Source organism: Coccomyxa subellipsoidea (assembly GCF_000258705.1).
Source record: "Coccomyxa subellipsoidea C-169, whole genome shotgun sequence".
In the NCBI taxonomy this organism is placed as follows: Eukaryota; Viridiplantae; Chlorophyta; class Trebouxiophyceae; family Coccomyxaceae; genus Coccomyxa; species Coccomyxa subellipsoidea.
Genome location: NW_005178033.1, coordinates 459081 through 483887, shown reverse-complemented (window position 1 = coordinate 483887; position 24807 = coordinate 459081). Strand labels below are relative to the sequence as shown.

The 24807-nt window shown below is 52.9% G+C and overlaps 6 protein-coding genes across 6 annotated transcripts; 3 read left to right on the top strand and 3 right to left on the bottom strand.

The window, feature by feature from the left end:
- Positions 1 to 522: 522 nt before the first annotated feature.
- COCSUDRAFT_55876 (cryptochrome) lies at positions 523 to 4330 on the top strand (the record flags this gene model as incomplete). Its single annotated transcript, XM_005646668.1, has 11 exons — positions 523 to 630; positions 745 to 925; positions 1027 to 1238; positions 1450 to 1626; positions 1928 to 2149; positions 2364 to 2446; positions 2629 to 2789; positions 3038 to 3111; positions 3300 to 3464; positions 3795 to 3923; positions 4142 to 4330. The coding sequence occupies 11 exons, from the start codon at positions 523 to 525 to the stop codon at positions 4328 to 4330; spliced, it is 1701 nt and encodes a 566-aa protein (XP_005646725.1).
- A 1609-nt stretch (positions 4331 to 5939) lies between these two features.
- Positions 5940 to 9167, bottom strand: COCSUDRAFT_36939 (hypothetical protein; the record flags this gene model as incomplete). The annotated part of the gene is made up of 11 exons (XM_005646667.1): positions 5940 to 6108; positions 6223 to 6347; positions 6458 to 6529; positions 6696 to 6828; positions 7085 to 7233; positions 7776 to 7844; positions 8075 to 8224; positions 8348 to 8481; positions 8636 to 8736; positions 8848 to 8930; positions 9054 to 9167. 11 exons carry the CDS (start codon positions 9165 to 9167, stop codon positions 5940 to 5942), a joined length of 1299 nt encoding a protein of 432 aa, XP_005646724.1.
- Positions 9168 to 14427: 5260 nt separating this feature from the next.
- Positions 14428 to 16682, top strand: COCSUDRAFT_55874 (hypothetical protein; the record flags this gene model as incomplete). Its single annotated transcript, XM_005646666.1, has 5 exons — positions 14428 to 14446; positions 14556 to 15119; positions 15246 to 15340; positions 15467 to 15521; positions 15652 to 16682. 5 exons carry the CDS (start codon positions 14428 to 14430, stop codon positions 16680 to 16682), a joined length of 1764 nt encoding a protein of 587 aa, XP_005646723.1.
- Positions 16683 to 17239: 557 nt separating this feature from the next.
- COCSUDRAFT_29517 (hypothetical protein) lies at positions 17240 to 18860 on the bottom strand (the record flags this gene model as incomplete). Its single annotated transcript, XM_005646665.1, has 3 exons — positions 18643 to 18860; positions 18397 to 18491; positions 17240 to 18145 (listed from the first exon to the last, which is right to left on the bottom strand). A coding segment is annotated over exon 3 (900 nt), but the record flags the coding sequence as incomplete, so codon positions are not given.
- Positions 18861 to 19063: 203 nt separating this feature from the next.
- On the top strand, positions 19064 to 22021 carry COCSUDRAFT_53722 (DUF212-domain-containing protein). The gene is made up of 7 exons (XM_005646664.1): positions 19064 to 19337; positions 19773 to 19899; positions 20119 to 20213; positions 20532 to 20667; positions 20882 to 20965; positions 21234 to 21377; positions 21630 to 22021. The coding sequence occupies exons 3-7, from the start codon at positions 20137 to 20139 to the stop codon at positions 21690 to 21692; spliced, it is 504 nt and encodes a 167-aa protein (XP_005646721.1). The 5' UTR covers positions 19064 to 19337; positions 19773 to 19899; positions 20119 to 20136; the 3' UTR covers positions 21693 to 22021.
- Positions 22022 to 22541: 520 nt separating this feature from the next.
- COCSUDRAFT_55871 (hypothetical protein) lies at positions 22542 to 24580 on the bottom strand (the record flags this gene model as incomplete). The annotated part of the gene is made up of 5 exons (XM_005646663.1): positions 22542 to 22613; positions 22900 to 23109; positions 23369 to 23458; positions 23807 to 24301; positions 24461 to 24580. 5 exons carry the CDS (start codon positions 24578 to 24580, stop codon positions 22542 to 22544), a joined length of 987 nt encoding a protein of 328 aa, XP_005646720.1.
- Between the last annotated feature and the right edge of the window lie 227 nt (positions 24581 to 24807).

The following is a 24807-nucleotide window of genomic DNA, read 5'->3' as shown; positions in this document are numbered from 1 at the left end:
GGTGTTGAATTCTCAAGAAAAGCTTCCTTGATCGAAATAGGAAGATTGGTTCGGGTCGCACGGGAGACATCAGCACTAGTTGGGCTGAATTCTTCACACTCAAGAGTCCTAACGGACTAATGTTCAGAGTTTCGATACGATTCAATTTATTGGTACTAAGGAAATCGAAAGCTCAGGTGTGTGTCCACCCGTCATCTCGAGCGTATGTGGCTGTGATGGCCTTCAGCATCCCTGATGGGTCAGTGTTGCTCCACGTCAGTCTGCCTGAAAAGCTTCGCCTGTCAAAATAATGCTTACCATAACAAGTGTTGTCAGAAACAGTTGTGTCTGGCACCCTAGAAGGTCCAAAAACACCATTTCTGGATCTGGGCTCATAGGTGGCATTGACCAGCATTGGCTGCTTCTGTGCTTAATTCAACGAAGTGTCGCACTCAGCAGGCACTGGCGAAATCTAAGCTAAGAGAAAACTTGCGAAGAAGCAGCCGCGGAGCTCGCAGTTATTCACAGGCCGCCTCAGCAGAGATGTCTGGGCACAGACTTGTTCTGTGGTTCAGGAACGATCTCCGCCTCACAGACAACGCAATTGTGCACCAAGCTGCCCAGCTCATTCAGAAAAAGCAGGCTAGTGAGGTGAGCATTGCCTCGCTTCGTCATGTTCCCATATGGCTTGTCAGCTCAATTTTCAGCTGGTCTTGCTGAGGAAAATGCATCATGAATATTCTTGACATGCAGTCTCGCCTGCAGGTGGTCCCTCTCTACTGCTTTGATCCCCGACAATACATAGCAACGCCATGGGGCAATCCCAAGACCGGAGCCCATCATGCCAGCTTCCTGCTGCAGTCCGTTCTCGACCTGAAGCAGAGGCTGCGGGACATTGGCAGCGACCTTGTCATCCACATGGGCAAGCCTGAAGAGGCAATCCAAGGTGATGCATTCAACCAGTGATGCTGCAGCCATGTCAATGTGTATGGGCTTCCTTTCAATGCTGGAGGCGCTATCACGAGGAGTTGCGCTTGTGGGATGCAGGGCTGTGTAGAGAGGGGCAGCAGCTGACGGTGCTGGCGCAAATGGAGGTGACAAAGGAGGAGCTGGATGTGGATGAGGGGGTGCGCGCAGCATTGGGATCCAGGGGCCGGCTGCAGCTGCTGTGGGGCAACACTCTGTACCACAAGGACGACCTCCCTTTCAGAAGTGACATGTCGGAGCTGCCGGATGTCTTCACACCCTTCAAACAAAAGGTGACTGCTCACTGCAACCCCCAAAAACTCACTGCACTGTGGCCAGATGCTGGCATTCTCAGGGCTGTACTTCATAACTCTAATTCACAGATCGTCTGTGATTGGCTCAAGTGCCAATGTACGTCCTGCCCCTTCTGTGGAAGATGGAGTCCCTTTTCTAGAGGCACTGCTTCTGTGGCTGATGTTGATAGTGATACTGGTTATACGGCAGGTGGAGGCGAGATGTGAGGTACGGGCGCCCCTGCCAGCGCCCAAAGAGGGCGCACTCCCACTCGCAGCTGACCTCGACCCTGCGCGGCTGAGCCGGAAGCCCAGCTGCGTGGAGGACCTCAATGCAGTTGTCCCTGAGGGCGCACCGCGACTAGCTAGCCTGCCACGGCACCCAAACGTGAGTATGGAAGAAGGATTTGCATCATGAGAGCTGATTATGACGTTTTCACTGACCTCTGTTTGCGTCCTTGACTTTCGCACCGTATCAGATCAGCCTCGGGTTGGTTGTAAGCGATGTATATCGACTATTACATTGAGCTCCAATGTCAGCCTTGGCTTCATCGTAGATGACGCACAATCCATCGCCTCAGAGACACTGTGCATGGACGGCGTGCCTGGCTTTTATCCCTGAGAGCAAATTCTGAAGGCGGGCATGGGATATTTGTTGCATCAATGAGATCATGGCCTTGCTTGCACAGGCAGCGATTGCGTTTGAGGGCGGCGAGACTGCGGCGCTGCGGCGGCTGAAGCACTACCTGTGGGACACTGGCTGCATTTCCACCTACTTTGACACGCGCAACGGCATGCTGGGCGCTGACTACTCCACCAAGTTCTCACCCTGGCTTGCGCGCGGCTGCATCTCTCCTTCCACGATCTTCCACGAGGCGCGCGCGTTCCTCACCTTAGCGGCCGCTGAAATTGTTTCTTAGGGAATACATGCTGGCTGTTTATCATGACTGCCCCCATATGTGTTTCGCTTCGCCTATTTGTTGCAGTAGAGTGCAGTGCTGTGCTGACTGTACCACCTGCAAGGCTCTATGCCTTGCTCAATTTGGTCTGATGCCAGAGGTACAGGTACAGTACCATCAGAGCAACTTGAGAAATACAAAGTGAAGCTGCTTGACTGTGCTGTAGGTGAAGAGATATGAGGAGCAACATGGAAGCAACAAGTCCACGTATTGGGTCATCTTCGAGCTCACATGGCGGGACTTTTTCAGGTGCCCATTCCTTCATTCAGGAACCCATTGTAGCTTGCAGTTGTGCCGTGCCATGTAGTCACAGCACAGGCTCACAAGCAGCCTGTCTACTTGGTACTTGGCACATTGTGGGCTTGGCAGAGTCTTCCTGCCAGATGCAGTGTGCTCTGGACACAATCAGCGCTGATTGCCAACTCTTGCAGGTACTTCACGATCAAGCATGGCTCGGCCATATTCTACAAGCACGGCGTAACGGGGCAGCCGCGGCAGTGGGTGAATGATTTGGAGCTGTTCAGGCGGTGGCGAGACGGCCGCACCGGCATGCCTCTTGTGGATGCCAACATGCGGGAAATGAAGGCCACAGGTGGGACTATCTCATGTGCAGGCTCCAACATCAGGATGTCCCGCATGCAAAACATTTTTTTTGCAGGAATGTGGTGAAAGTGGCATTTACCCAGAGGGAACGCCATGCCCTGGTATCATCCCAATTCTTTATGGGCACTGCCATTGGGCAGGTCATGGGAAAAGGCCTGAGGTACTAAAAGAGGCCTGAGGACATGACTGATATTGAGCAGAGCTTCCGCCAAGAATATAAAGATCTACATTCTGCAGGCTTCATGTCCAACCGCGGACGGCAGAATGTGGCAAGCTACCTCACCCTGGACCTGGGCCTGGACTGGCGGAAGGTACTGAATTTGGGTCCTCTCTCTTTTTCAGTGCATGTCCACATATCATTCCCCCCTTCGGTCGGGCTTCGTTCAGGTCGTTTGACAAGGGGTAAAGAATATTCAGGGACATATCATTAATAAATCGTTGCACTGGAATTGCGCCCTTTTTGCCCTGGTGTCTTCTTGAGATTTGACATGGAGTTCAGAGAGAGGAGACAGGCGCTAAGGCGACAGATGTGCTCCAGGGGGCGGACTGGTTTGAGTCGGCGCTGGTGGACTACGATGTGTGCTCCAACTGGGGCAACTGGGTGGCTGCAGCCGGCCTGACTGGAGGTCGCATCAACCACTTCAACATCACAAAGCAGTCCAAGGTGCGCCTTCACATGCGCACATGTGATCCTGGCTCACATGCATCTTATAGCTATCAAACCTGTGCCCCAGAGCATCCTGCCCGACATGCATTTCAAAGAGGTCCACATTGTACAACCAAAATGCATGGTTGTGGCTTCATGCTTCACAGAGGAGTGCAAAGTGTGCCTTCAGTTGCATGCTGCTGGCTGACATGCATGCCATGGAGCTGCTTCCCTCTGAGAAGTGATCAGCACTGCACTCTCTGCTTGATGATATTGCAGCTGCACCTTTCAAGAAGAGCTTATTATTGACCGAGTGAAGGAAACTTGATGAGCTTGGTGAGTTTGCAGGACTATGATGAGAAGGGGGACTACATTCGCACCTGGGTGCCTGAGCTGGCGAAGGTGCCTGCCCCCAGCCTGTTTGAGCCCTGGAGGCTGTCTCGCGAGGACCAGGCAAAGTTTGGCGTGCAGATTGGGGTGAGAAGCTCTGCACCTGCTGCATCAAGTACACAATTGTGCTCTGCGATCAAGCCTTCCATGGGATTTTGTATCTCTATGCTCCTTCTTCTGCTGCTACCGTATCTGTAACAGATTGGTTGAGGAGGGCTTGGGCCTGTGTCTCCAAATCTTATCTTGCGGCTTCTTGAAGCTTGAGTTCATATGTGGAGGAAGTGTGTTTGTATGTTGTCATGCAGGTGGACTATCCAGAGCCGCCAAAGTCCAGGTACACCTCAAATGGCAGCTTCGGGGGTGGAAGTGGCAGCCGGGGCGGCGGCGGCCGGGGTAGGGGTAATGGATCGTTTGGAAGGGGCGGGGGCCGAAACAGCCGGCATGGGGGAGACAAGAAGCAGAAGCCGCGCAGCGATTTTGAGCGCTACGGATGAGAGTGTTGACCTTGTCAGAGTGCAGAGCTAATATGTGAGGGACAGACACGTTTTCCTCGTGGAGATGAAACACCTCGGATAGTGTAGGAATGCATGCTGAGAGTGTGTGAAAGAGCGGAACAAATGCTTGACTCTGCAGGGCGAAAAAAATGACTCCAGGATGACTCCTGTACATGCTGATTGAAATAGACATGCTTCAAGAAGTTGAATCAGCACTACAGCCCTCGAGAACTGCCTCTCACTTGTGACGCTTGTGTTTGAAGCCTGCGATGTAATGCAATGGTGGATTGGAATGCAATTGACAGCCTTGCTGTCTGCTGGTGTACGATGGACAGGACTAAAATCCACAATTGCTTTGTTAAAGGGAATCTTTATGGTTGGCATTGGGGTGCTGCATATCAGATATGTCCCTGAGCTTCTCATGCAATAATCATCTGCAGTGTGACTGATGATCGTCTGTGTCTGGATTCTGATAATTACAGAGTCAGGCATCTATTTTGCTATGGAAAAGATAGGAGGCGGTGGCAAAAGGGAGATGTGATGCGCATTACTTCAAATGAGAGCGGCCTCCTATAATACTCCAAACTTGCTGATGTGGCTGGCTTCACAGGGTTTCCTACTCCCAAGGTGAGTGGCTCTTTTCTCGTAAAAGAAATGGAGAGCAAAGAAGTCGTGGTTTACAGACCTCGGGTCCAAGTGCATGTTACTTCACGACAAGAATGTAGGACGGGTCTTGGTACCACTGAGCCATGAAACGGGCACTACATTTCGCTGACATGTGTGCAGTTCTTGCATGCGGCCCATCTCCGCTTGCTCATGCTGATAACCTCCTGTGCAGCCAGGCTTTACTGTGCACATGCTTTCCGCCTTGCTAAGGACATGCCTCCCGTCGCAGTGCCTCATTATTGGAGATCCCAAACTTGCATGTGCCTTTTCGCGCTCAGGCGGCCGTGTTTGTCTGCCTGCCTCGCTGCTGGGAGACTGGGGCACAGAGGACAAGTTACTGCCCGTGTCAGGCAAAGGTCAGCACCCCGTCAGTGTGTACCGCTGCCTGTCGAGTCCTGCAGTGGGCCCTAGCATGCACAAAGTATTCGGTCACATGTACAGTGTTATTCAGTGAGATCATCACAAGAAGCAACCCTGTGGCTATCTTTTGGTGATCTCTTGGTGTGAGACTCTGCCTCAAGCTATAATCAAGCTATAGGGCTACTAAATTTGCCCGCGTAAAGTGGACTCTTCTGCCACAATACAGTCCTCAACACACCATAATCGAAGCGTGCTGACAACATGATGGAATACATGCTGGGTAAAATTTATCAGACTGCGGTGCCCCTGTGCTTGTCGAGAAAGAATGAAGCACCCCTTCGTGAGCTCCATTCAACCCCTGTTGGATTGGATTTCCAACACCTTGGTGAGATGGCTGATGGGTGACTGGGACAAGGTTATTGGCAGCTGCCGCACGGACCTTATGTGTGGAGCTCTGTGTGGTAATTGGTGCCTTTTGAGAGAGATACGCTACTTGGAATCAGACAATTACAGTCTTACAGCACATTTCAATTTGCGACGGAGTGCGATAGTAGACATTGAGGCCAGGTAGGCCAGGTAGGTGTCACTCCCTCCTCGATGAGTAAAGAGGCAGGTCAGAATCTTGCTGTCTCTGATGCTGTGCATAGAACATAGCAAGAGTCAACACTGCAGCTGCCAAGAAGATGGTATTGAACCAGGCATGGAAGAACTCAAATTCCAGCTCTCCTCCCAAAGCATCAGTAATGATTGCCCTGCAAAGCACCCAGATCACATTGGAATAGGCAGCACTGAAATGTTTCTTGCCAGCCAGCCAGCTCTAAAGAAAAGCTGGTAAAGAATTCGGGACAACTGAAATAAGTTAGCACCTGTACTTGAGGGGGAGCTGCTTGCGAATGAGCAGGATGGTGGATATGGCATAAAGTCCAGTCAGCTCTGTCAAAATGAGCAGCAGGCCTGACCCGTTGCCAGCGCCAGATACTGCTGAAAACACCTGCAGCCAAAACGAGAAGCCATTTTCAAATCGAGCATGTCATCCTGACCACAAATATTGTTCATGCAGTACACGGCGGCAAACAAAAAAACTCAGCGGACAATCCTCACCTTGCGCATGTTCCGCAAGAAGCCTCGCAAGGAGCTGACGCTGATGCATCCAATGAAAAATAGCGTAATGTACTGCACACCACAGAGTAATACTCAGGTCTGCTATTAAGTCCCTGCGCAGCATCAGCAGTGTAGCATGCATGGCAACCATGGAATGGTACAACACATGAAGGCACAGTATCTGCTTGCAAGCAAATAGTGGTCGGGTGCGCGGTAGTGGCTGAGGTCAGTAGGGCACCTGCGAGAAGAGCTGCAGATTGATGACAAGGCGTCCCTTGGAGAAGGACCGTAGGCAGAAGCCGAGTGCCTTGCTGACCGGGTCGGACGTGAAGTCCTCGCCGAACATCAGCGCCCTGACTGAGAAAAACATCCTGCAACAGAAACGACAACATGCTCATCAGCCTGCTTCATGCAGACCCCTCATACCCATTCATCAGAAGCAATCAGAAGGGGTAACAAGCAGAGTGGTTGGTGGCCCTTCTCAGCTGTGCAAGAAAGATGCCAGCAGATCTTGCAATGGATTGAACCGGTATTATAGTTGCTCAGGTCAGGCAGGGGCTGTTGCACCTGAACACACAGAAGCAAGATAAGCATTACAAGGAAACTTGGAGGGCAGGGATGCTGCACCTGAAGAGGCAGTAGAAGGACAGGCAGTAGCCCAGAAAATTCTTGGCGTGGCCGGCCAGAGTGCGGCTGGCGAGTGCGCGTTCCCTTTCTCGCCGCAGGTCCATCACCTCTGCGCACAGCATGCGCCCCAAGCTCTCCAGCCCCGCCACCTGGCGCAGTCAACAAATTAGTCATTATTTGCAAGGTCCCCAACACTGCACTTGTGCTGTGCTGCAGATTCTTACTCTGGTGTGACTTTTTTGCACCAAGAATACACCAACTCTCGTGATGCATGTGCCAGCACAGCGGTTCTTGTAAAGATACTGCATTAAGCATGTCTTGCATGCCCTGCCATATTTGGTCGGCACCGGCAGCAGCTCGCACAGCGGCAATCCTTGCAAAGCGTGGCGCAACAAACTCCCCATCTCCAGGACTTGCAGAGTGCCCGTTAATGCTTATCGCTGAAGTGCCTGTCGCCGGCCTTGGGATCTCCCATCAGCCCTTCTCCCATGGCTCAGCAAATGTCTTGATCTGCAAGAGCTCCAGCGGTTGCGCCAAACGCCAGAACATTGGTTTAGCTTGTTTAAACGCACACCTCCTCCTTGAGCGAGGCGATGAGCTGCGCGGTGCTGTGGGCAGCGCCGCCGCCGCCGCGCCGCACAGAGTTGACGACTCGCTGCAGCAGCGAGGGAGGCACCGGCGACGCGCGCACCTGCTGCTGCCGCAACTCCCCCTCGCTCACCACTATCTGCTTCTTCTTGCGCACCACTGACTCCAACGCCTGTGCGGCCCCCACACCATGTCAGCTGCTTTGCAGTGTGCCGTCTTCTGTCAATATGTTACAAATCACCATGTTCACCTGGCCAAGTGCCTAATTAAGGGTCAGCTCTAGCTCTATGCTGCCTGGCATATGGCAGGACCTGCGCTGAGGAGAAGGCTCTGCCATGACAACAGAGAATCTTGAGACAAACAGAGAATCTAGGTGTCTGGATGCACGAGAATAGAGCACACCTGCATCATCTGAGACTCGGCCATGGCAATTTCGGAGCGCTCCACTGGCCGGATGAAGAGTGACAGGTAGGAGAAGGGCAGATTCACAGACCCATAGCCTGAAAGCACCGCTATCAGCGACACACCCATGACTCCCAACCTGCTGATTGCCTGCATGCACCGCAAATTTCAGTCTGATTTCTTGAAGAAATCACCTGTAAAATGTAGGTAACGAGTGGCATCAGCGCAGTAAGTATAAGCACGAGCACAAATATGATGAGCGTGCTGACATGCCTGATTCAAGCGAAAGATGCCTTCTGTGGCCTGAGGAACGCCTGGCCAGTACTTTCCCATGCGCCAAAACACATACAGGAACGCTGCAAGGAAGATGAAGGCTCCCACAGCTGCGTGCCCTTTCCTCACTTTGCCTGCGGGCCATCGAGACACCTGTGCTCATTTGTCACATTCCTGTAGCTTAGCACAGCTGTACATTTACATGAAGTGAAGTCACCGCTCAGTGCCTTCTTGTTCAAGGCACAAGGCATTCTGCGATTTGAGCGACATTAGGGAGATTGGGCGCACGGTGTGAGGCCAGAGTGCAGTAGCAGTGAGTGTATGGAAGCACAATGAGAAGAAGGGCCAGCAGGCTCAATACATCCAAGCGCCAGTTCAGCCATCGTACACTGCAGACACATCTTTCGTTAAAGATTGCCCTGTTTTATTGTGAAAGAATGAGTCACACTTGCATGCCAACTTGCACCGATACTGTGCACATCAGTACGGATCCACCGCACCTGTAACTCAGGACCCCTAGGATCTCAAAAAGAACAAGCTCGAGGAGGTTGACTGAGAAGGCGAATACCAAAGCGAAGAGCACCTGCGTAAAGAAACGCTCATCAGTCCAATCCTCACAACTCTCGCTTACCATTGACGACCTCTTTCTTTTTGGCAGGGTGCAATTTTGCAAGATCTCGTGTTACAGTACTTGTCTGAATTTCACCTGCACACCCAAGTGCTCCTCCTCGTAGTCTTTGAAAAGGCTCCTACTCAGAAATGCCCATCCCAAACAGAACAACACAACGAGGGATGTGCCCACTATGAGTACGTCAAGCATATTCAGTCAGGCATCGTGCCTTGGAATCTTTACGATCTCACGCGTAGCAATATGCTGCTTTCAATGCTTGGATGAGCGTTTTGATAAATTTTGCTTCACGATTTGAGCAAAAGATTACACGCTGTATAGGCAATCTTGGATCAAAATGACAATTTTGCAAGGTAGAATGGCTAAGAACGGAGGCCTGAGAGGAGTGAACTGTTCTGTTCTTGTCTAGGCAGCTTCCGGCAGGTGCCAGATCTTGCAGGGTGGCGTTCCCTGAATATGAGCAAAGACTTCTCAGATTTTGTCCCCAATAACTTAGCTAACTTAGCTCTATAGACATCATGCTGGTTGCTGACTATGATCATCAGATTCATGCATTTTATGAGCCTTGGCCAAGTCGACTGGCTGACACACTGCCGCATGGGTGCCAGTGGCATGGAGAGGAAGGAAGGCATATTGGCCACGTAGTGCACTGGCGTTACCAATGTGTTAGGAAGATACAAGCAGCCATATACACCTGGCAGCCTTACCTGATGAAAGTGTTGGCAAGAGGGACTGAGCTGGCACTGCAGATTAGCAGCAGAAGCAGGTTCAAATATGTATAGTTGCACGTGTGCATTTGCCAAACGTTTAAACACGCCCGCAATAGTTTGAAGTAGAGGCGTATGATACAGAGAGCACAGTGGGATGTGCACCTAGGTGACCCAGTCATTTGAACAATGCTGGCAGGGAGGCATGGTACTTTTGGTGCCTCTTATAAATGGCTTCACAATATTTCATGAGCACCATGCCTGTTGTGCCTACCACAACACCGTCCGCCACAAACGGCGCGCTCACCGGCTCGCGCAATTGCGACGCCTGCTTGATGATTTGCACAGTGACCCCCGAGCCTTCTGGAAGCGGCTCAAGTCTCAGCAGTCTGATATACCTGAGCAGCTCAAGCCAGTGCAATTGTGGGCTGGCTATCTTGAGCGGGTTGCAAACTTGCAGTTGCCAGTCATTGCTGAGCTGCCCCACTTGTCTTTCCCTGTCCAGCCCAGTGCTCCTGTCGCCCATGTTGATACTCTCAATGCACCCATCTCTCTTGGGGAGGTGCTTGCTGGGCTCAAAAGTTTACACAATGGTCGTGCCACTGGAGTGCAAGGTTTACCAGCTGAGCTGTTTCGGTATGCAAAAGATGAGCGGGCGCCAGGCATGCCTCCTCCGGAGAATGTCCTGGCGCCTGCTTTGGTGGCTGTGTTGAACTCTGCATTTGTGGCTGGGCAAGTGCCACCCTCTGTGAATGGTAGCCTGATCACCCCTGTGCACAAGAAAGGCAGCAAGCTTGACATGCTCAATTATAGACCCATTGCCGTTACTGAGCCCATCATGCGCTTGTATGCTGGCATATTGAATGCTCGTGTTCTGAAGTACACAGAGGGGGCTGGATTGCGTGCAGCCACACAGGCTGGCTTTAGGCCAAAATTGTCTACGGCCCACCAGCTATTCACCTTGCAGCATTTTATCGACCGGCAAAACCATGCTAAGCAGCCCTTGTATTGTTGCTTTCTTGATCTGAAGGGTGCTTATGACAGAGTGAATCGGGTGTTGCTCTGGGAGAGTTTGCGTCGCCTGGGCATTGATGGCCGCCTGCTCTCTGCCATTCAGTCTTTGTATGCCAATTCTACGGTTGCCATGAAGATTGGGAGCAAGAAGGGTCCTAGTTTGCCTTCTGAGACAGGATTGAAGCAGGGTTGCCCCCTTAGCCCCACGCTGTTTGGCTTGTTTGCAGATGGCTTGCACAGGCACTTGCTGCAGAGGTGCCCTGGGGTTGGCCCGCAGTTGCGTACTGGCAGTTGTGTACCAGATCTAGGCTATGCTGATGACTTTGCTTTGCTCGCCACCACACCTGCTCATTTGCAACGCTTGATTGATGCAGCTGCTGAGTTTTGTGAACAAACGGGAATGGTCATAAGTGTTGACAAAACAAAGATTGTGGTGTTCTCTTCCAGTTTGCCAGGACCTTTTCAGTGGCTTTGTGGTGGTGCGCCTTTACATTGGGTTCAGCAGTTTGAGTACCTGGGTGCCCTTTTTGACGGTGTCCAAGGCATTAATCTCACCTTTGGCAAGCTTCACAGGAACATGTGGGGTGCGTGGGCACGGCTCAGGCAGCAATATGGGAAGTTGCATTGCAGCATGTCAGCTGGCCTGTTGTTGCGCCTATATGATGCATGTGTGCCGCCGACTGCCTCCTACGGTTGTGAGGTGTGGGGCCTGCGCAGCCTTCCTGGTGGCGACAGCCGGCGGGGCCGGGCTGCCTTGGCCTCCTCTCACCTGAAAATTCTGAGAGACATTGCTGGCGTCCCCACCTCTGTGCATGGTGCCATCTTGCTTAAGGAGTTGAATCAGCAGACCCTTGATTGTGTGTGGTGGCGGCGCATTATCAAGTTCTGGAACAATTTGGCTGCCTTGCCTGCAAATAATTTTCACAGGCAGGTGGCCCTTGATGATTGTTGGGATGCCATAACCCGTAATGTTAAGAATTGGGCTTGGGCCTTCATGCGGGGCTTGCGCCGGATTGGGTATGAGTTTGTTATTCGGTTTGACACCCTTGTTCCTGTAGAAGTTGCTGCTGTGATGCAGCTGCTCGATGCGCAAGCACTGCAGGTTTGGGATGACATTGACATTTGCCCTAGGACCTGCCCGTCCAGCAATGCCACCTTGTGTACATATCACAGATGGTTTACTAGGCCAGCTTGTGTGCGCCACCCTTGCCAGCTCTTACAGCAGCCTTTGAGTGCCCGTTGCTTGCGTATATTGTTGAAGTTCAGGATGGGTTGTCATAGTCTGCCCAATGTCTCGGGCCGCTGGGCCAGGGTTCCCCGGCCCCAGCGTTTGTGCATGCGTTGTGCCCAGCAGGTTATTGGGGATGAGCGCCACCTTGTGTTTGAGTGCCCTGCCTTGCAATCTGTTCGGGACAGATATCCTGGGCTGTTTGGTGCAGACATTGTGACGATGCAGCAATTCATGTGGCAGTTGGACATTGTTGGTGTTGCACATTTTGTGATGGATTGTTTTGATTATTTGGATGCTGCCAGTTCATCAAATCAGCCCTAGGCGGCTGGGAGTGATGTAATCTTCCTTCCTTCCTTCCCTGTTGCCATACATCTGATGAAAGAACTTGTGGCGCTCTGGCCACTGCAGTTCCCACCGGCTGCACTCCTCATAGTAACAGCGGAATATTGCCCTGCCCGACAGTGGTACCAAGAAGTCAGTTCACATGCAAAAATTTTGGAAAACACAGATGTAGGGAGTACAGCCCATCTCGTCTCCAGGCACCAAGCAAAGAAAGGGGACTTGCCTCGAGTATGCAGCCACCGGGGAAGCCACAGACTCTCAGCAAACGTTATGTCGCATCAGGATCCATACGCAGTGTCGTGCCCGTCAGGACACCTACCAGCTTATTTCCCTGCCACTGTGAAAGGCCTAGAACGTCCAGGTCCAGATCGACCAGTTTCCTGCTCACCCCACATCACAATATTAGCCATCCATCTTGAGCAGGAAATGGTTCATCAAACAGCAAACAGCAGATTCCATTGCGCCCAAAAAAGAACATGGCTTGGCATATTCTATGCATATTATAAGGCTCAACTTGCCTCGCACACTACATGATGTTCTGTACCTCTACCGCTTGTGATGCGTCTTTAGGTGTAAATAGCTGTCAACAATGACAACGTACTCGTCAGATGCTGCTGCCCCTGAGGGCGGCCATGTGCACTTCCTACTTTCAAAAGACTTTGTGTCTAGGGGCACGACATTCTTGTGTCCATATCCCTTCAGGATCGTGACTGCCATGTCAGAAGGGCTAGCATTTTTGATAGGCTTTGGAGAACTTCTTTTCCCAGGATTTACGCACAAAAGTCTTTGATACTGAGATGTCTGGCTCGGCATGGGCTGGGTTGTCTGCCGCCAGCTGACTAATAGCAATGCAGCCAAGAGCGGCAGACAGAAGGGCACGTCTACCATAGCCCTCTGCTGTCATGAGCTTGCCAAAGGAAGTCTCAAAGGTGCAACCGGTGCCTGCAGGAACATCAGATGAATGAAGCAGCAAAAGGTTTAGTGATATGGCTACGGTCCCACCAGGCAAGATGGGCTACTTGTGCGTGTAACTCTGCAACCATACTTGGCAAACATACCTGCATTGACCGACGAGGCGGCTGTTGCCAGGGAGCGGACACCCTCAAGCGATTGCACCTGCTAGATTGTAACAAAAATTCTGCAAGAAATCTACGGGATTGACACGAGCCTTGCTGTGAGACGCCATAAGGATGCCCACCGATGCCATCAAAGCACCTCATAGGGGAGAAATGTGCGCACACCTTTGGCTTTAATAATGCACTGGAGACCGGTCTTTGGCACAGAAGAGAAGTTTCAGCGATGAATTCATGAGGGGATATCTCTGCTGACACACCCTGCGCCGATTGACAGCTGGTATCAAGTCAGGAAGAATTGACGAGAGAAATCCAAGCAGATCTAAGAACCCCAGGACGGGGCGAGCATTAATGGAGGATGATTTTGGTCTAGGTATAAAATTGGTACAGCTTTCGAACAATGCATATATCTTTGGCATGAGCTGTCTACGGGATTCTGCAAATGCAGCTTCCACCACAGGGCACCCGAGTAATCAAAATCCACTACTTTAGTGGATGTAAACGCTACTAATGTGGTGGATTATTGGCAATCAGGGGCCATGCCACCTGGTAACACATTCCATAGCATGCCATTTTGGTAATAAAAATTAGGCCTTTCGTCAGTAAGCATGGAGAATGATCAGTGATGTGTTTCTGTACCGAGCATGTCACTTATTATTGCTAGGATCCCGTGTTACAAGTGTGGCAGTGACAAGGAGAAGCTTCATCCGAACTGCGCAAGTTCAGAACGCTTGACTCGCTGTGTAGGTTGTGATTATATTATCAGATTCTATTCAGAAGGTCTGACAAAGGACGAATACGGCCACGACGCTGTTGCCGACTGGGTCTTCAAACAAGAGGCAAGGGTGCCATTGCAACGTTGCAATGCCGTGGACTCAGGGGTCAGATATTTCCATCAGAGCTGCCTTGGCCGAGATGAACCTTCAGCATTGTCCAGAGCTAATGGCTACTATTCTATTCGCGGGAAGATTGAGAGCGAAAAGTATCCAGAGCTCAGAAATATTACCCACAAATGCTGTGAGGACTGCGTCATTGCAGCCCAAACCAGGGGCAAGGATCTCAATGAGGATAAGTTGAATTTTATCATGCATCAAGGAGTGATTGGTAGGTCTCAATAAGCACTCCATCTTTGAAGGTTGGGAACACCTATGTTTTGAATCTCCCCATGACCTTGACACAGAGTAACTAACTCTGACTTTTGCGTTGCGTTCAGAGGCAGAGACCGGCGACTTGGAGAGGAAGAGAGCCGATAGGCGATCAAGCAAGATTCGAGGCATCATTGGTGGTCAGCAGGCTCGCCTCGAAGACAATGGGACGACTTCGACCGCCATCTTTGCAACGAGACACCTCAATCAGAAAGTCAGCTTCAGCAAGAGCGCCAGCAGATTGCTGGCAGCAGTGCCCAACCTGAACAGGACAGTGATGGCAGCCTCGTATCTCCAGGCCAGTGGACTTCAGGCAGGCCAGACAGCCCAAGGACAGGCGCAGAGGGGCGCCACAGCTGCAGCAGGCGGCATGCAGGGTCCCGCAGCCCCAGAGGCAGAAGCTGCAGGACCTTCGCAAGCGCCACAGCCAGGGATCAGCCGCAGGCAGCTCAGCGCTCAGGGAGCCGAGCAGGACATCGTCCAACGGTGGCTTGCGTTCAGCCTCAAGGCCTCATCCACCGTTGCAGAGCTGAAGCGGTTCCTGCTTGACAGAGGCCAGCGGCCAGTGATCTTCACCAGAAGCGCGCTGCTCGCCAGGGTGGAAGGGCTGCTTAGATTTGAGCATCCAGAAGGTAGCTATCCATGATGGCTGTAACGATCAGCGCCTACACATCTTATGCCTGGCAAATTAATAACATGTCCTCACCATTTCCTCTGGACATCTTATGCGCTGGCAGCTAATGGATGCTGTCATGCAGGTGGACTGGAGCCGAGTGCGGCGGCGGTTGAAGAGATCACAGCCGCTGTTGAGGCCGCAGCCCAACCGGCACGGCAAAGACCAGCAAGGCAGAAGGTGGGCATCTTGTTGAGGATCCTTATGTTTGCATGTGCTTTGTGAACGCCTCTCATCTGTCAAGCTGCTGGTGCAGTGAAAGCGAGTTTGGCTGAACACACTGATTGTAAGTTATTGTTGTTACAGGCGCCGAAGAAGTCACAGCTTCAGATGGAAGCGGCCAAGTCCATTGTTAACAAGGGTGAGTGGGCGCTCTCAGCTGGAAGCTCTGATCACCTGGTGACTGTTGCACACCCGAGAAGGCTTTAACTTCTGCAGATTTGATGGAAGGGAATGATAGCCAGTCAATTGAGGCGCTCACATGTTTGCAGGAGTGAGCAGCGGCCTGCCCGTGGTCAAACTCAAGCAGATTGACGAGTTGCTCTGGACCTTCGACAAGTGCCACTACCTGCCGCAGTTGGGGGAGAGCACTCCCTCGATTGGTGTCGCTCTCTGGGCCGTCACAAGCACGCTGCACCGCGACGGGGAGTTCCCAGCACGCAACTTGTCCCAGTTGGGTCGTGCTGCCAAGGCTCCTGTTGGTTTGGTGCGCGCTGTGCAGCCAGGCAGCGATGGCAACCAGCTGCATATGGAGATATGGTTCCTCGAGGCGCGCGTGCAGACAGATAGCCAGGGGGAGCCCGAGGCAGCGGTGGCAGGGGAAGGCGGTGGGGCACGCGCAGATGTGGAGGGACGGGGTGCAGGAGAGGCAGCCACCGGTGGGGGCGTGCAGGAAGGGCATGGGCGGGGTCGGGGCAGGAAGCGTGGCCGCCGCGGCACAGGCGGGGCGCGTGGCAGCAATCGGCCCAGAAGGGGCAGCCGAGGCAGGCTCAGGCGCCCAACCGCCAGAGCCGCAGAGTTTTGGGGTCCCCCCACTGAGGGCGACGAAGACGAGGTTGGGAACCTCTTCTCTGAGTCAGATGCGGATGACCAGCCAGCGCAGCAGCACAGTGACCCAGCAGAGCCAGAAGGGCAGGCAGAGGGTGTCCTGCCTGAGGCCAGCGAAGTGCCGCCGCAGCCCACAGCTTGTGCGAGCCAGTCGCCGTTGCACGGCTGCTTGCTGGCAGATGAGTCGCCGCAGCCTGTGCCAGTCCCCAACGTGCGGCTGAGCATGCAGGGGCATGCCGCATCGCCGGCCAAAATGGCTGTGCTGGTGATCGACTACCGGCACATTGCAGCGGCCCTCTGTCATCCAAAACGGCTGAAGGTGGCTCTCGGAGGCGCTGCCGGGAGCTCGCCCATGAACGTCGAAGAGGCTGCAACTGGTGTGGCGCTGGCAATGTTGCTGGCTGAGGAGCAGAATGCGGCGCGCGCCGGAGAAGGTGAGGAGCCATCATGGCTCTCTTTGTCCTGGCTTATATGATTCCACTCACAGTGAGTTTCTAAGTTATAATGCCATGCGAATCATACCCCGAAGGTTTATCGACAGGTAATTGTCAGCAATAAGCTGACGACAGGCATGTGTTGTCTAGGTGGGAGTGCTACGGCAGCGGAGCAGTCGCAGTCAGCCTTGGAGCAGTCACCGCTGTCTGGCGCCATGGTCTTCTTTGATCCTGCTCTGGAGCTCGCTGCCGATGAGGAGCCAGCTTCCTCCTACCGCTCTGCAGATGGCCCAGCAGGCATGTACAAAATCCTGCTCTGTCATTCCTGTGAACTTGTCAACTGACTGCTTGCAAATGGCTGCCACGCAAGTGCGAAAGCAGCAAGGACACTGCACAGTGGGGCCCCCGGAGGCACGACTGTCCAGAGATTCCTGGGTCGCCGGGCCCACCTCAGCTGCATCTCTGCCAGTTTGAGCCGCGAGGCTGCCTGCTTCCATTTCTGGTGGCGATGACGACGCTGCTGCTTCCCTCTGAGTGTTCTCCTGGGGCGGCGGCGGCTGGCCGAGCTGCAAGTCTGAGTCACCGCTGAGCCCTGCCTCCGAACAGATGGGCTGCACGCCAAGCCTGTTGAGGTCATGTGTGGCGATGTCCATTCTGCGCCACTGTCTGACCGCCACTGGGAGGTTCCTCCAGATATTTTTGGGCAGGCCACTCAGTTGCCCGTACGGCACACAGCCGTTCCTGACGTGCACCTCCTCCAGGGCGCTAGTCCAGGCGACCATTGAGGTTGGGCTGGCGAGGCTGAGCTCATGCGTCTGCAACATGAGCGCTCCAGAGTAGTAAACCAGCGGCCTCTGTGGCGTTGCAGGAAAGCATCCCATGCTCACAGGATCGACTGTGAAGGCGGCACTGCACCCGCCACACCTGAATGCTGGGGGGCTGACCTCTGTCCTGCCGCTGATCGAGACATACACAAGCCTGCTGATCGTCTCCACCTGCTCCCACACTGATCCCACCCTCCCAGCCTGACTGCATGGACTGCAAGCGGGCAGGGCTGCTCTGGCAGCTGTCAAAAACTCTGCCTGCAGCTGCTGCTTCAGTGCTGCTTGGCGTGCAGGCTGACCAGCTTGGAAACATGTGTTCCTGAATACATTGTCATCAAAGCACGCATCCCATGCTTGGTGCAGCCGTCTATTATCCTCTTGAGCTGCCTGTTTCCGCAGACGCCGGCGTGAGGGCGGAGGCTGATAATAGGCAGCAGCGGCTTCTCCATCTCCATCTGCAAAGCCATCCTGCTGTTCTTCCTGCTGAGCTGTGTTTCTTGCAGGGATCCGCCAGGATGGAAGGGCGCTGGCCGGCCTCCGGGGTCCCCTCGGTGCAGATGTTGCCACAGTGCTGCCTAGGTTCCTCCCAAATCTGCGGCCTGGCTGCAGCAGAGCAGGAGTGTCGGCTGATGGTATCACCTTGACACTGACCCTCCACCTCTTGTTCCTGACCATTCGTCCTGCATGAAGTCATCACACAACGGTTTCTGCAAGTGATCCACCAGGACATTAAAGGAATGAGAAGTACATCAGCAGCATGCCTTCTAGTACAAGTGATACAACTATCCTTACAAGCACCTGGGCTACTTGCTACTCTTTGGGGTGCACAGTCCTCTCCAGATGCTCCTCATCAGATTGGCATTCCAAGCAAAGCCAGGTCAGGGCAGACACCCACGGCTACTCACAGCAGCAGAGGGATCGTAACGCTCACCAGAACAATTGAACTTGATGTTGGTTTAGATTGTAGACGACTTCAGTGTCTGTCCGGTGCATCAGTGCTCAATTCAGGTGAACGCTCTGTGTTGCCTGCACGCATTTCATTTCAAGGAATTGGCTTGGCAGGGCATGCAGTCACTACGAAAGAAGTAGACATGCACGTCGATGGTCGTGACATTCGATTAGCTGAGTCCAAACAAGTCAAGGATGGGGATGCCAAAAAACCGGCAAAAGTGCGAACCTCACATGGCCAGCGACAGAAGACTTCAAGAATTCGTTTAAATTACTCCCATAAACATTTGCGGCCGTCCCACCCCCCTTTCAAATCCTACTTTGCAACGGTAACCTGGCAAATGGCATTGCTGTCTTCGCAGAAACGAGTAGCGCACGATCCTATAGATACAGGCTTGACCGAAATAATTAGCTTGACGGAGGTACTATGCAATGCTGAGATTGTTGTAGGTAAATCTGAAGGATGTGCAGCATTGCTTTTGTTATTGCACGCCCCGAAGGGGCGTGCTCAGAAAGAGAGCCAAATCCACTAATGTAGTGGAGTGCATGTCCACTAAAGTAGTGGATTTTGCCCGACAGAGTAGGATGCCCGCTGTTCCGCTGTTCACCGTTTGAGACTCCCCGGAGTCCGGGGCCCGGACCGCAGGTCTGGGTTTTGCTTTCACTGGCTCGCAAGTTTGACCGATAGTCGATTCTGGAGCTGTCTCGTTATGAGGATTTAAATATACTTGTGATCTGAACACTCTCGTAGCATACTTAAACCCACCCTGGCAAAAGCATATTGGAACATGTATGAAACGCGTTTCAAAAGCACTTCCCGGAATTGAGGACAAGGTATTGCCATTTGATTTTCAGTGTACATGCAGATGCTTCAGACCCTGCATTAGCATCGTGTCAGCGCTCCCTGTTCAGCTCTGATAACAGGTACATCCGCTGCAGGGTCCCTGCCTTCCGTTGAAATGGAATATGGTCAGATCACAGCCGTAATGGGTCTCTTGTGAAATCCTAGTCATTCGGATTCGCTTTGCTAGGTCTGTTTTTCGTGCTGGACTTCCTATTCGTCAGTCAATGCTTATAGCAAAACTGGCCAGTTCGTAGTAGACCTGCACCTCCACGAGGTTGGAACAAACCCCTCTCATGAACAATAACTGTGGTATTCAGGGTTTCATAGTCTCGGCTCATGTTAGGAGGCATGCACCTGAGGAAGTGTGAACAGGCATCATTACACCGCAAGCACTGGAGAGGGTGATACATCATAATGTGGAAGGCATTCGAAAGGCACAAGATGTTCATTCTCGGTTGCATCAGCAATTGGAGATCACAGACTGGAGGAAGCAATGCCCTGGTGTGCCCATGCAGTTCGGGAGCGTGTTAGCGCAACTCTGGAAGACTGGAAGGCTTTGCCTTAGGGGTGACCCGCCTCCACTCGTGGCTGGGCCACGCAGTGTTGGACGACGCCCAAGCGCGCAACAGCACAGCATTCCAGGTACCTGCACCCTTTGGTTCTTCTCTGCTGCCTTCCTTTGCCCGGCTGTCACCAGCTACAAGACACCTTGAACGTCCAAACTTTTGATACATGCCTGCACATTTTAACCCCATCCAAGGGGCTCTTCTGCCCTTCCTGAGTTTGGAATGGCGCTGGGATGTGCCTTGCCTGCATTTCTGCCAGATGCAGAGATTCAAGCTGTGTGTGTTGTGTGCGCAGCGGGTTGCAACAGATTTTATGATGGAGGCAGATCCGGAGCACCCAGGCGGCTTCCTGGCCCCATCTGGCGGCTTCAAGGGTCTCATCCACAACGGGTGCGCGCCGTCTTGCATCTGTTTTCATCGAGAGCTGAGCAACCAGATGCAACCACGTCAGACAGCTCTGACAGATGATCAGTGTCGTTAGTGAGCATCCTCTCTTGTGACAGCCGTATTGACAGCGCAAGAGATCGCTGGGCCGAATTGCTGTCTTCAATATGATACGTGACAGAGGAGTCTCAGCAAGCCATTCATGTGCCCACACTCCATTGGGTCTTGCTTGGGCACCCGTTACCTGCAGCTTGTCTGCTGTTGCATCTTTGCCTCCTGGCAGAAATAGCGTGTAATAACAACAATGGTCGGTGTGCTGCGCAGGCCGTGCATCGCAGCGGTGGCGGCGTTTGTGATAGCGCAGGTGCTCAAGGTGTTCACCTACTGGTACAGCGAGCGCAGATGGGACGCCACTCGCTTGATTGGCTCCGGGGGCATGCCCTCCTCCCACACCGGCTGCGTGAGCACTCCCTACGTCCCTGCGCAGGAACAGAAATAATTCTGTGCAGCGCAACAATGCCCGCAGCAATATGAACCTGAATTGTGCGCAGTCTGTCATGCAGAAATGTGTGGAGGTTACTTGCAGCTCATGCTTTGTGAGGTGTGCAATGCTCAAAATCCTCCAAGCTCTTCTCTACAAGCATAGCATGAAGTCATGGTGTGTGTTCCTGTAGGTGGTGGCGCTCACAACTGCAATCGGGGTGCTCAATGGCACCAGTTCTGAGGCGTTCGCGGTTGGCCTCGTCTTCTCCCTAGTGGTGAGCCAGGATGCTGTATCCACAATTTGATGCGCAGTGTCTGCACTGTTGCCTCCCTGAGCACGGTGCAGTGTGCATTGCCACTGAGAGCACCACTGCACTTGCCTTTACCTTGAAGTTCTTTGCCATCAGGCAGTAACACATTCTTCCTTACGGTATGTAGGTGCAGACAAACAAGGCCACAATGGCGCTGCCTGACATGCCAAAGATTGAATGGCTCTGCAAGTCCTTCACCCGAAGTGTTGAGCGGGGTGACTGATGCGCGCAGGTGATGTACGATGCATCGGGGGTGCGGCTGCATGCGGGCAGGCAGGCGAGCGTGCTCAACATGATCATCACAGAGCTGCCGCCAGACCACCCGGTGTCAGACACCCGGCCGCTCAGAGACACCCTGGGGCACACCCCCCTGCAGGTGGGGTCGATGACTCAGATGTGTCATCCATTCTAAACCTTGTAAGGAAGTGATAGGAGACTGTGATGGATGGTCAAGGAGCAGCTGGCATGTGAAAATTTTTTCCTTCACAATTGCATGTGGGAGATGGAAATGGGCTCATGTCAGGCAGTCCTGCGCGTACGAAGACAGTGTGCAGCGCAGAGCTCATCTGAGTGACATGCATCCGGTGGTGACAAACATGACTGTGACTTGTTGGAGTGGCTTGCGCAGGTGGCTGTTGGGGCAATGCTTGGGATGGTTGTGGGGTACATCGTTGGTGTCACCTACCTATGATCAGGGACTCATAGTTTCTCCTGCAAGCACTTAGCAATATGCAGTCGTCCTTTACCTGATAGTAAGTGCCATTGTTCAGCACTGTTGGAAAATGGATCTGGCCTGGGTAGTGTACAATCATAGCTGCTGATATGGGTTGTTTTTGGAGGGTTCAGGGAAACACTGTCAGACAATCATATACTTTGGCATGAAAATTATTCTAGTGGCACATGACATTTCATGAAGGGCACAGTGCTCCAGCCCGTGATGTCAACAGCAGTTCAGAATTGTCGAAAGTACCATAATGATGCTGTGCATCTCAGTGTGCTTGTAAGCTCCTTGATGGATTTCGTTGCAAGAGAATTGGTGCAATGCATATGCCAGGTGTGCAGGCGTCCTTCAGCATGCGCCATTTCCACCGATGCTAACACGAGTGCCAGCATCCTTCATTACAGAATCTCAAGAACATTATGCAGAGTCAGGCCACCTCAGAACATGTGGCCGGTGGCTGTTGTTGTGTTCAGCCCAGCGATCTTGGAGATGATATTACGTGTGAATTATATAAGGCATCAATTCAAAATTCAGTGCAATAACTTTGGCTTGATCCTCACTCAGTCTTCAGCCAATCTACGTAGCATTGTATACAAGCCATGAACCTTTGTGAGTCTGTCATACAGTCTACAATGACAACGGAAGAATCCAACGGCATTGGTCTAGGTGCACCACATGCATGCGCTACACTACCACGCATGCGCAGCTACAGGCATTGATTCCCAATGATCAGCACATTTGTGGCCTCACACCAGCATATTGCATAACCCCCTCAAAAGGCAACTTGACAGTTCCTGTCATGCACGTCAGAAGCTGCCATCAGGGCACTTTCTTCACAAGTTCCTGGTAAGCTCGGACCAAGCGCTGGAAGGCATCCTTTGCCTCCGGAACCTGCAGGAGCCATACAAAGTCTACGCGAGCTCTGCTACACTGGTAAGCATGCAGCCTGGCAATCAATAGCAGCATCCCAAGAAATGTTTGCCTCTTGTGCGTAAGTCATCACTGATCTCTACACAGCTGAAAGTCAACACCCAGGTCTATCATCCCCTGTTCCTTGCCGGCAACAAGTGCTGCATTTTGACCTGACCACTGCCGTTGCCTTGGCATTGAGCAGTGAAAGCAGTGGTGCATGACAACAGTTTGATGAAGGCAGTGGGGAGCCGCGCAGATGACTCACCTGGCACTTGTCGGGGTGCAGAGCAACCGCCATTTCGCGGTAGCGCTTGCGCACGGCTGCTGAGCTGGCGCCAGGCTGGATGCTTAGTACCTCGTAGTCATCCCTGGCCGCCAGCACGCGCGCCACCTCAGCCGCGTCCGCCGCGCTGACGGGGGCACGCCCTGACTTGGCCATGTCTGCCGCCGCTGTCTGCTTTGCCAGCTTGAAAGCCTGCACACAGAATCATACTTGCCGATTAAAAACACAACTATGATACAGTGGCTGTAACATCACACCTGCAAGCCTGATGTTAACCTCCTGCGGGGATACATCCGCTGACGTGGCAAAGCTACACTTTAAATCTTGCACAGGGAGACTGCAGAGATAGATACCAAATTTGATTGCTGAGAAAGGAGGTTGGGTAATCTGATGGAAAATTTCCAGGAAATGTGGCATTCGTGTAACTGCACGTGAAGATTGCAGGGCAGACCTCTGCAAAACCGGCTTCAAGTCTCGACTTTCGCCTGGCCATGTCGTCCCGCTGCCACCTCTGGCCGGCCTCCCAGGCCGCTGCATCCCTCTGCATGCATTCATACCAGACTATATATGAGCTGTACCCCGTCGCCTGTCTCAATTTCCCTTTTAGGCACAATCTGCTGTACCAAATCTGACCCACACTTCTTGCAAGTTTCCTCCACATTGCTCAGAGTTGCACTGGTCCCAGAAACGTGCACATTTGATACTATAGGTGCACAATATAGTCATTCGAATCACCTGGATCATAGACCTCAAGCAACTGGAAGACGGCAAAAGACCAGTAGGTTCTCAGCATGCAATATCCATGATGAGTTTGCGAATGGCGCATTTTTCCTTGAATAATAGGCGCAATCTTCTGTTGATGTGGCCGGTTTGTGGGCATGTCCCTCACCTGCTCTCGCGCCAGCCGCTGCTCTCTCTCAGCGATGCCTCGCCTGAGCGCTGCCAGCTCCTCCTGCGCCGCTCGCACCTTCCGCTCAGCTTCCGCTTTTTCTAATTGCTCCCTCACACTGCTCGACGCCCCGCCTGCATGCCCGCCATTCCCCTGCATGTCTCGCCCTTGCAGACCGTTGCTCTGCCCCGGATTATGTAGTCGCCCGCCATGCAAGCTGCCATTTGCATACGGCTGCTGCCCCTTGCTGCCGCCGCTGCCGGGGGTGCTGGCCTCCCCTCGATCACTGTCCGGCACATCAAAGACGACCTCCCCATCCCAGTCTTCCGAGGACCCTGCTGCGCGGGATGCCCTTGGCTGCGGTGGCTGTGAGTGCTGCGCGGAAGGGGCGACATTGCCACGCGGCCGCTTGTACCCGTTTGAGACCGGAGGGGCCCTGTGCTGTGCTGGGGGAGGTGCGCTGCGCTGGGCAGGGACTTCAGGAGGCTTCTGCGCCTGCATCAGTCCGTTGATTCACCAAAAAACGACCTCCAGTGAGTTCTTGACGCATCGTGAGGACAGTGTACACTAGTTCCTCAATGAGAATGAGAGCCTGTGAGATATCAAACTCCTGCACACCAGTGACGCAAAGCAGATGTCTCCAAGGTAGCACACCTGCTGGTCCTCCCTCTTCCAGACCAGCTTTCGCTTGCCTGGCCGCTGCGGATTCTGCTGTATGCCAGTGTTGAAGGTCTTGCCTCCCTGACCATCGCGTTGCCACACCGTTGCTCCCATTGGAGCAAATAGACCAAGCACCTAGCAAAATTTTCGTAGCGACCGCTGAGCAGGAACCAGCATGCGATCCTTCCGGCAGAAAATCGGATCTCACTGATTGCAGCTGATGTACTAGCAAAGCCGCGATCTATTCAAGATAGCTAAAAGTTTGAGGACAGTTGACAGATCTGATGGATGCCGAAGTACTGATTGTCAGCCGTGCAGCCAATTCCTACATCCAATTTTTT